The sequence below is a fragment of the Pinus tabuliformis genome, chromosome 3_2 (genome assembly GCF_031772625.1).
Source record: "Pinus tabuliformis cultivar Carrire ecotype Pingquan chromosome 3_2, CPIR1, whole genome shotgun sequence".
NCBI lineage: Eukaryota > Viridiplantae > Streptophyta > Pinopsida > Pinales > Pinaceae > Pinus > Pinus tabuliformis.
Window position 1 is genome coordinate 869,284,221 of NC_142302.1, and position 11,640 is coordinate 869,295,860.

Genomic DNA, 11,640 nt, shown 5'->3' on the forward strand with positions numbered 1-11,640 from the left:
ATTGAAAATGTTTTATTGATCTGATAATACTGATTCACCCCCCCTCTCAGTATTATTTCCAACAATTGGTATCAGAGTAGGTCCTTCAGAGAAGCTTGATCGCTTGAAGGTAGATCGTTCATCATGAGCAACTACGAGAGAGAAGCATCAATCAGGCCACCGGTTTTTGATGGGACAAACTTCAATTATTGGAAGGTAAGAGTTACTGCCTATCTTCAATCTCTTGGTACAGAAGTTTGGGACATCGTAGAGACAGGCTACACTTTTCCTTCACCTACTCCTACAGATGCAGCCGAGAAAAAGAAGTATGAAACAAATGCGAAAGCAGTCAGTACCCTATTAGGATGTATATCCCAATTGGAATTCATGAAGGTAATGCACTATAAATCCGCAAAAGAAATATGGGACAAAATTGTCACGAGCTATGAAGCAGACGAACAGGTAAAGCGTGCTAAACTTCAAACTCTCAGGATTAAGTATGAGACTCTCAGAATGTATAATGATTAAAGTGTGGCTAACTATTTCCTTAGGGTAGATGAGATTGTTAATTGCATGAAAAACTTGGGTGAAGAAATAAAAGAGGCTATTGTGGTTGAAAAGGTTCTAAGATCATTATCCCCCAAATTTGAATCTAAAGTGTCTGCAATAGAAGAAAAAGAAAATCTACGGATTCTTACTATGTCTCAGCTTCACAGAATTCTAACTGCTTATGAAATGAGAAAAGGAGGTCCATCAGATAGAAGAGAAGTTGCTTTCAAGGCTTCAGGCAAAGAAGATTATTATGAAGCAAGTCACATGCCAGAAGATGAAGAAGAAGAATCAAATTTTGTCAGAAATATTCAAAGGGGTTCTGGAAGGTTCAGAGGTAAGTTACCTTTTAAATGCTTTGCTTGTGGAAGAGTAGGTCATTATGTTGCCAAATGTCCTCACAAAGATAAGAATGACAAGGGAAAGGAACCTGTTAAATGGAACAAGAAACAGAATGAAAAGAAGAAAAGCTATTACACTCATGAAGATAGTGATGGTCTTTCAAATAGTGACGAAGATGAATGGGGTTATAGATACAAACTTTTAATGGATTTTGAAGATGATGACTACATGGATGCTATAGATGTAGAAGGCTTTTATGAAGAAATGAATAATCTCAAAGTTTGCTTAGAAGAGAAAAGTGCTATTATTGATTCTCTACAATGTCAACTAGCAGAAAAGGAAAAACATCTTGAAAAATTGGAATGTGAGATTGTTTGTCTTAGAAAGGAGATTGAGAAAACAAAAGCAATTAATCTTAAATTTTTTAAAGAATTTGAAACCTTGGATGAGATTATCAATGTGCAGCATTCTCCTCTGATCAAGACAGGTCTGGGATATAATGGAGAAACATCTCAAGCTTCTACCTCTAAAAGTTATCTTGATGCAGCAAGGAGGAGCGAACAAAGACCAAATTAAAGTCATCAGGTGAATCAGGGACAGTTTATCTCAAGAACAAATAAAGACTATCAAGAAGTTCAGGGACAAGCGACCTTAAGGACAAACAGAAGCTACAATCAGCCACAGGTAAAATCTTCCCAATTTGCCCCAAGAATGGATGTCAATAGAAGCTACAATCGGTTGGATGATAGATCTGATTATCGGAGAAATTTCTTTAATGGCCAATGCTTTTCTTGCCATAACTTCGGTCACAAAGCAGCTCAATGTGTTGCCTACAAGACAATCATGACTAGAGAAGCTCAAAAGCAAAGAAGTATGACTGGAACCATGAAAAGGACTTATAACAACTTTTCGGTTCTTGAAAATGAAGTTGAATGCTCTATTTGTAATAACTTTGGTCATGAAGACTCTGAATGCAAGAGCAGGTTCTGGAAGACAACTCAGAAGGAACAAACCTCAAATGTCAGAACATGGAGAATAAAGGAACCGCAACCAGAAAGATGTGGGATAGCCTTTTATGCAGAAGGTCAAGAAAGTCTATGGTACATTGACAGCGGATGTTCGAAACATATGACAGGGGACAAAGAAAAACTTGAATCGTATACCGCATTAGAAAAGGGAAAGAAAGTTTCTTTTGGAAACGATATCTCTGCAGCCATAAAAGGAAAAGGCGTTGCTCCGTTGAAAGAGAAGGTCAAAGCTGGAAATGTTCTGTATGTTGACAGATTGAAGCATAATCTTCTGAGTGTCAGTCAGATGTGCGATCAAGGAACAGAGGTAATATTTAGATCAAATGGATGTTGTGTTCGTGATCTTGATACAGGTGAAACAGTGATCAAAGGAATAAGGACTCCAAATAATCTATACATATTTGAAGAAAGACAACAACAATGTTATTTAAGCAAGAATGATGAACACTGGCTATGGCATCGGAGGTTGGGGCATCTAAGCTTTCCACAAATAAGGAAAGCATGCAAATATCAGGCAGTTCGTGATCTTCCAGATATCAAAATTCCAGACAACACCATATGCAAATCATGTCAATTTGGAAAGCAAACCAGAACTAATTTTCCTGAGAAGGAAGGATCAGCGAGCATGCCTCTTGAGCTAGTACATACAGATACATGTGGTCCATTCAGAAAAAGAACACCTCGAGGAGAAGAATATTTGATATTATTCATTGACGATTTCTCCAGGTTTGTCTGGTTAGGAGTTATGAAGCACAAAGATGAAGCATTCGAAAAATGCAAATCCTTCAAAGCCTTGGCTGAAAATGAATCAGGACACAAGATTAAGTGCCTCAGATCTGACAGAGGTGGGGAGTTTACCTCAAATGAATTTTTCGATTTCTGTGAAGAACATGGGATAAGAAGAGAATTCTCTACAGCTAGAACTCCTCAGCAAAATGGAGTTGTGGAAAGAATGAACAGAACAATCCAACAAATGGCTCGTGCTATGCTTGATGAATCAGGTACTCCCACAACTTTCTGGGGTGAAGTTGCACATGCTACGGTTATTATTCTCAACAAAACAAATGTCCGAGTAAACAGCACTCAAACTCCTCATGAGCTCTGGTGTGGTAAGACTCCTTCAGTGAAACACTTCAAAATCTTTGGGAGCAAATGTTATATTAAGAATACTGATGAGCAACTTGGAAAACTTGAACCAAGAGCAGACGAAGGCATTCTTCTTGGTTATTCTCCACATAGCAAAGCATACAAGTGCTACAATAAAAGACTTGGCAGAATTGTTGACAGCATTGATGTTGTGGTTGATGAGAAGGGATACATTCCTAGGCAAGTTCATCATGAAGACATCGAAGAAGATGAAGGCTACCCTCAAAGACAGAATGATGAAGAAGAACCTCAAGAAGAAGAAGAACCTCAAGAAGAACGAGAGGAGCAGATAAGAATAGAAGAGAAGACTCCATCCAGATATGTCCAGAAGAATCATACAGAATCTCAGATTGTGGGACAGAAAGAAGCAGGAGTACAAACAAGAAGAACAATTGCAGAAGCTTCAAGCTATTTGGCATTACTCTCTTCCACTGAACCACAAAATGTGAAAGAGGCATGCAAAGATGAATGTTGGGTCAAAGCAATGGATGAAGAACTTGAGCAGATCAAAAAGAACAACACTTGGGAATTGGTTCCTAGACCAAAAGATAAGAATGTCATAGGGACAAAATGGGTCTTCAAAAATAAATTGAATGAAAATGGAGAAGTAATTAGAAACAAGGCCAGACTTGTTTGTAAAGGGTATGCACAGCAAGAAGGAATAGATTTTGAAGAGACCTTTGCTCCTGTCACAAGACTTGAGGCCATCCGAATGTTCCTTGCTCTCTCAAGTTTTCAAAACTTCAAGGTATTTCAAATGGACGTGAAATCAGCCTTTCTGAATGGAGACTTAGAAGAAGAAGTATACATTGAGCAGCCAGATGGTTTCATTCTTGGGAATGATCCAAACCTTGTATGCAGATTGAAAAAGGCTCTCTATGGTCTCAAACAAGCTCCAAGGGCTTGGTACTATCGGTTGGACAAATATCTTCACCAACAAGGCTTTTCAAAAGGATCAGCAGATAACAATCTCTATATGAAAGTTGAAAATAACAAATTGCTAATACTTTTTGTGTATGTAGATGATATTATCTTTGGCAGAAATGAATAGACTATGAGTCAAAACTTTGCCTTGGTTATGCAGAAAGAATTTGAAATGTCATTACTTGGAGAATTGACATACTTTCTTGGATTGCAAATCCAACAAAATGAAGGAGGTATTTTCTTGTCTCAAACCAAGTACCTCAAGCAGATCTTGAAGAAGTATGGCATGGAAGATTCAAAGCCAGTATGTACCCCCATGGTTACAGGATGCAGCCTCAGTACAAATGATGAATCAGTAGCAGTTCATCAACCAACTTATAGATCCATGATTGGGAGTTTGCTTTATTTGACAGGTACCTGACCAAACATTATGCATGCAGTAGGAATTGTTGGAAGATTTCAAGCCAACCCAAAGGAAACTCATCTTCAGGTAGTCAAAAGAATCTTCAAGTATCTTCAAGGGACTCAAAACTATGGCCTATGGTATCCTAGAGATACAGATCTCACTCTTCATGCTTACACAGATGCAGATTGGGCCGGAAGTGTGGATGACAGGAAAAGCACAAGTGGTGGTGCATTCTTCATGGGTTCCAGATTAGTATCTTGGTTCAGCAAGAAACAGAGTTCGATTGCTTTATCTACAGCTGAAGCAGAATATGTGGCTGCGGCATCTTGTTGCACACAACTTCTTTGGATGATGCAGACCTTGCAAGATTTTCAAATCACTTGCACTCCACCTGTCTCTATCTTATGTGATAATACAAGTGCAATCAGCATTTCAAAGAATCCAGTCATGCATTCAAAGACCAAGCACATACCAATCAAGTATCACTTCCTCCGAGAACAAGTGCTTGAACAAAAGGTCAAGTTGGAGTATGTTCCTTCTAAAGAACAAGTTGCTGATATTCTCACAAAACCACTGCCCAGGGAGACTTTTGAATATCTCAGACAGAAGCTGGGAGTAGTTGATGCTTCATCCTGCTGTTGAAGCTTGTCTGTTCTAAAGAAAAGTTGGTGTACGCGTGTTGTATAAGGGATATCCGCATACATACAGTGATTTATGCAGGTGAAGTCGCGTATATGGAGTTCTGAACAGCAAGGGCAGATTCCGATTGGAGAAGGTCTGAGATGGGTATGACAGAGTCCTTCAAGCACAATTTTAGGGGGACCAGCAGGCACAGTTTCAGGGGGAGCAGCTTAAAGTCTATTAAAGCATTGTTGGCATTTAGATGCTTTTGGTCCTAGTTCACAACTATTGTTGAAAAAGGAGCACAGAAGGAAATCTTGGTTGCTGATCTAAAAAGATGATTATCAGATGCTGCTGGTGACTTTCATAAGTCTTGGTCTAGTTCTTTCGTCTCTATGTCATGTATCTCTTTTGTGATATCTCTTCTATGGTGTCAAGGTCATGTAACGGCCTATGTTGGTTTCCCCACTATGCCTGGGATGAATGATGTAATGTAATTGGTTGTTATATGTAAATTTCTGATGTATCCCCTCTTGGTTGGGAGTATGGATGTATGTATTGAGCCTTTTGGTGATAGGAAGGTCCTTTATGATGTATAAGTCTTGGTTCTTTTTGAAGAACATCTTTTGCAGATCTTGCCTACAGTCAGGGGGAGCATATTCAGTACAACAGAGCAGAGATATCAGCACATTCACAAGGGGAGCACAACCCTTTGCCCTTGATGACAAAGGGGGAGAATGAATCTAAGGATCTTGGGGTTGCCATCAAGTCCAAAGGGGGAGATTGTTGGCATTTTGGCACAGGTGTGGCGCTACGGTACAGGTGTTGTCCTTGATGGCAACTCTCTTTGATGACAGATCTCAGTCCAGGCTACAAGAATGAAGAGAAATTTCATATACGCAGGTTCATTAAGCCCAAGTTGCGTATACATGCTGGTACGCTATATACTAAGTCGCGGATACGCAGGATTGCTATATATGAAGTCACGTATACACGCAGTTTCATGAACATAAAAGAGCGTACATGTCGAGAAGCTTCCCTTTGGTCCGTGGTAGTTAGTCCTTGGTACTTGAGCCTATGTTTTTGGACCAAGGTATCTCGACAGTTGTGTTGATCCCGAGTTTTGAAGTTGATGGTATTGTATTACTATGGTTTTGGCCCGTGGTATTGAGGAGGGCCTAATGCTATATAAGGAGAAGAAGATCATTAGGCTTGTGCATTGAAAAATTCTTGAATATCTAATGAAGAAAGAGATCTAGTATGCAGGTTCTGGGTTGATGATACATTGCTTGATCTGAGCTAAGGAGAGATCACATCGGTTGATGGAAGGACAGATCGAGATCAAATTGTTTGAAATGAACTATCGGTATATGATTGATTACGCATATTTTAGATCTGCATACTGATGCAATGTTATGTTCTGAGTATGACTGATGACTGATACAGCTGCAAGTTATGAGAAATTATTTTTAGATCTGTACGCAGGTTGGCTTCAGTAAAAGCGTGTGTATACGCGGGTTTGTTTCATTGAAGTAGCGTATATCTTTTGAAGCTTAATTTTTGGGTTGCAGTTGGGTCTGTCTGTTATTGTAGTGTTCTGTAGTCTGCTCTGTGTTCTGGTGACTGGGTGTTGACAGGGTTTCAGTGGTTCAGTGATTCAAAGTTTGATGATGCTAGTATTGGTTGTTTTGTGCTTCTATGATTTGCTATGAAAAGTGAATGAATCGTGGTCTTCAGATTGAAATATTGTGCTTCAGGAGTATCCAGTCTGAAAATTGATGAAAAGTGGTACCTGAAGGAAAGAAGATTGTAGGCCAGCACCTACGTACTAGTATCTTAGCTAGTACAAGAGCAAAGGGGGTTGGAGCACCCTTCCAGGAGAGTTTGGAAAATGAGAGAAGGTTGTAGCCTTCTGCAGGTTGTAGCCTGCGTACTGGTAGAAGGCTGCACCAGTACAAAAGATTGTAAACTGAAGTTTCTTATTAAAGAAAGATAGAGACGACTTGCAGTAGGTGGTTTTCACCCACATTGGGTTTCCACCTTATATCATGGTGTTCATGTGTGTGGCTTTTGTGTGTTGATCTGTTCTATTATACTGCATCTGTTTATCTTTAATATGGTTAATAATGTCCTGATGCATTTACTGAAGATAAACTAACTGAATCATAAGATTTCTGGTTATACGCTGGTTGCTTTAGACACAGTAGCATGTACACGCTGGTTCACTTAACTGAAGTAGCGTATATGTTTCCGAGTATTGAAAAAGTTTTATTGATCTGATAATACTAATTCACCCCCCCTCTCAGTATTATTTCCAACATGAAACAGGTCCATAAGGGTAGTTCCTTGTATTGTGTCAACCTCGTTAAAAAATGAAACAAAAGTATGAGGATAGCTTCTTGTCTTGTGTCAACTTCGTTAAAAAATGAAACAAAAGTATGAGGATATTTCTTTCACTGTGTCAACCTCGTTAAAAAAAATGAAACAGGTCCATGAGGATAGTCCCCGGTCTTGTGTCAACCTCACTAAAAAATGAAACAAGGAGCATGAGGATGGTTATTTTACTGTTTCAACCTCATTAAAAAATGAAATAGCTCCCATGAGGAGAGTTCATTGTCTTGTGTCAACCTCGTTAAAAAATGAAACAAGGAATATGAGGAGAGTTCCTTGTCTCGTGTCAAGCTCATTAAAAAATGAAACAAGGTACCAAGTTCCAAGTCGAGTCTTTGATTAGATCTTGTAAAATCCCAGTCCAGTCTTTCACATGATCTCGTAAATGAACCTTCATTCCATCTACCTGATAGCCACGAGTAGTCTACTTAGGTGAATGTAATGAATCTTGGGGGGCATGCACCTAGTGGTAAAGTTAAGTTTCTTAGCAGGTTATGTGAAGGAAATTGTTATAGACATTTTTGGGCACTGCAACCCCAAGCATGAAATGTCCATAAACCAAGGGCTCCTAGGTCCCTAAAAGTGTTTTTCTAACCCCTAAAGGAACAAGGTCAAGCGATTACAGCTTCTCCCAGAAGTTCTCTGTTATCACAAAATCAAGCACTGAAGGGCTGCTGATCAGGTAGACTCTGTGTAACTCTTTCAGACCAATCTTTTGACTAAGGCTTAGCCTCCTTAGCCTGAGAGGGCTCTCTCAAAAGGTTATTGATTTTGATTATTGAGAAGATGGCTAACTCTTGTAAAGTGACATGAACAAGTATGCTGGCTGGACAAACATTAAACTAATTTCCATTGGGCCTATGGAGTCAATCATACTTCAGTAAACAATGACACTGCCTTTACATAGAAGTCAGGGCACTTGGCATTAAGATGTTCAGAACACAACTTATATAAAACCACAGTTTACAAAGACATACAGGAAGTCAGAGCATGATTAATGAATTCTGAGTGATTATGTATTTGTACAACTGTAAAAGAACACTAAAGAAAATATACCATCACACATTCTGAACAAGGAAATCCCTTATGAATCCTGAGAAGAAAAACAGTCACTTATATTACTGAACTCTGTTTTCTACATGAGCCAAAACAGTCCTCTGTTTTATAAAATATCCAACCCCCATTACATTCATCCTTCAACTATATATAGAAACATAATTATAACTACTTGGAGCTTCCTCCTCCAGCATGAGGGGAGTTCGATGACTGTCACTACTGACACCTATCTGCTTTGCAACAAACTATTTAATACAATAACCACTAACTCAAGTTCTAAAAAGTTCTAATTTAATTATAACTCTAACTCTATCTTCTTCGTAGAAGATTCCTCCTTGCAGCTTTGACACATGGTGTCCTTTTCGTTTGGCTGAGATGGCATGAGATGAGCAGTTAATGCCCCATGTTTGTCTTCAATGACACATCCTTTCCGTTACCCTGAAACATAGGCCCCTGTTTGTCGGTCTTTGATGTGCTTCACAATATTCGAATCCAAAGAGGCATGCCTTTTATCTTTGATTACTCAAAATAGAACAGGCTGCCACGTCTTCGATGTGCTGGCCATTTTTTCATGTGTGAAGACAACACCTTTCAGAAAGATTTGCTGATTTGTCAATCATAATTGATTGGCTCAACTGAAACATGCAGCTACAGCAGTTTCGTAGCGCGCTACGAAACTGCTGTGTAATTTCATCATACACAGTCTCATCACTTCTCTGCATTCTTGCTATCTTCTCCCCATATTTCTCTTTCAGCTGATTGTTCACATTTTCCTCAACAAATGAATAACAACTTGCAAGTAATCCTGTTCAGCTGCCAGGCTTCAATGTCAATAGCTTTTCCTATAAAACTCAAACAGCATGCTCAGATTTCTCTGCAAGCCCTGCCAACCTGGAACCTTTCACTGCAAAGCACCTTTTCTTACAGCCACTTCAATAGATTCCAGACCGCGAAGAACACAACTTTGACAGATGTTCAATTAGATCAATAAATCATCCACCTCAAATGATTGTGAAGTATCCCCATGGACCATTCGAGTGTGCATAAAGCCCAATTTAATGAACAAATGGCCAATACAGTTAACAACAGCATGAAAAATGGAAACTCCAGATTGCTTGCCACAAAGGTAACCACCAAATATGTGGTGTTTACAACTCAACCATAAGTGATTCAAGTTCTTTAACCATTGCTTGCAAGAAGTAACCTGTTTTCTGGAGATACTTTGGCTGGAACATAGTTTACTAGTTTAGCATTTAGTCCCAGCTCTCTCAACCATATGAGCCTGCCAGTATCAAGAAGTTCTTTGCATTTCAAGCCTAGTACTGCCCTTTCAGCTGGCTTCAAGCATCTAATAATATTTCCAACATCATGAACATTAGCAGCATCTTCAGTGGTATTGCAAACATTTAAGTTGGTTCCGACTTTAACGCCATTAGAATGATCAGAGCAATGCTCCCCATCAAGTGCCCAGCTGGTCAGCCATGTTACAGCACAAAATTCTTCTCTTGTAAAGCCCAGGTTTATGAAAAAATGTTTATTCACATAAGATTTCCATTGGCAAAGATGGTGGCAACATGTTGCAATTGCAAGGCCTTTTATGTAAGGATGATTTCCTCCTCTGTTGGTATCTTCAGATACATATTTGTTATGGTTTTGTTCACTAAGACAGCATCGGAGGACCAAATCTGTCGCTGGTCCACAAAGATGTTTCCCCACTGCAGCATAGTAAAAGCCCTTCAAGGATTCCACAGCTTCCAATTTCAAATCTTCAATGTCTATTCTCAGGCGCTCCAAATTAATGGCCTCTGTCTGTCTCAAAGTTCGATCAGCCTTGAACTTATATGACCTGCGCTCCACTAGTACTATGTCCTTAATGCCATAACAGTCAGAAAGCATGTGAGTTAAATAACCTCGTCCAGCCCCAAACTCTACAACTTTTAGATGGGATTTCAACTGTTCTATCTCTTCCCCATGCCCACTACCATTAATATATTCATAATGCATGCTTGTCTTTGAAATGGAATCAGGACTCCAAATTATTCCCAGAGTTTCAAGATTTCCAAGTATGGATGCCTGTTATATGGCATGCTTCTCTTGAAAGGGCAACCTCCTATCTAGCTTTGCATTGAACCATTTGTTGCAGGCATCAGGCAGCAAATATGAGTCCTGTATGTTGTTTTCACAAATAGCACTGTGAGCTGACTGAATTTTCTCAAGTAATGCATGGAACTCCTGTCCTGACATTGCAAGTATGGCCTTGCGCTTCATCTCTGAACACACATCATTATCTGATCGAATTCTTTCAGTTTCTCCTGATGGAAAACACTTTTCTTGAACTTCAGAGGGACTTCTAAATCTTGAGCTATCTTCTTCATCACTGCCAATCAACCTCAGCGGACTCTCCATAGCCATTCCGTTTCTCTCCACTCGGCTTCAATTCACATTTTCATTCCACTTTTAAATAATCTTCCTGAAATTGCCGACTTTAAATCGACCTCGAAACAAGAATGGGATAATAGCAAACAGATTACGAACGGCGGTCCAATCAAGAAGTTCAGATCAGTAATGCGCTTATCTTCTCGGACAAGTGTAGCTCATCCATAATAAAAGGCATCCCAATTTAAAGTGCCGCGTGCTCGTTACCCCGCTCTGATGGTATGCGGAAAGTCCGTTTCATAAGCCACGACATCTCACCATTGCGGCCTTTAGCTAAAAGTGCATTTTCAATTTGTTGATCCTGCTGTGCTTTTATAGCAGCTTACACTTGATCCTTGTCTATATTTTTCCCTTGAAGACTACTAAAGCCGAGGCCAGCACCAATTGTCAATCTGTGTGGATCAACAAGAGAATTGTAGTGGTTTCCACGATGATAGCTAAGCCGGATAGGAGGAGAATCGGTACCATAACTACCATGAAATATGTTGATAGGCTCTGTACTGTATGAATAAATATGAATGGGATGATTATATATCTCCGACATTGCCTGGATTTCCAAATTATTACCATAGACCTTGTCTCTCCTTTTTCTCTTGCTGTGTTTTAGATCGAGTAGATGTTGTGATACTGACACATGTTGCTGAGAAGGTGACAGCTGGGTGAAAAAAACTATGGATTCGAAAAAATCCCCAATTTCGTAGCGCAGCCAGTGCAAAATATGAATTATGCGCTACGAAATCACCTAAAAGATGTTGCGCTGCG

The 11,640-nt window shown here is 39.5% G+C and overlaps 1 protein-coding gene across 1 annotated transcript; it reads right to left on the reverse strand.

Moving 5' to 3' along the window:
* Window positions 1-9,407: 9,407 nt before the first annotated feature.
* On the reverse strand, window positions 9,408-10,819 carry LOC149183397 (uncharacterized). The gene has a single exon (XM_089418721.1). It carries the CDS (start codon window positions 10,444-10,446, stop codon window positions 9,622-9,624), a length of 825 nt encoding a protein of 274 aa, XP_089274847.1. The 5' UTR covers window positions 10,447-10,819; the 3' UTR covers window positions 9,408-9,621.
* Window positions 10,820-11,640: the final 821 nt, after the last annotated feature.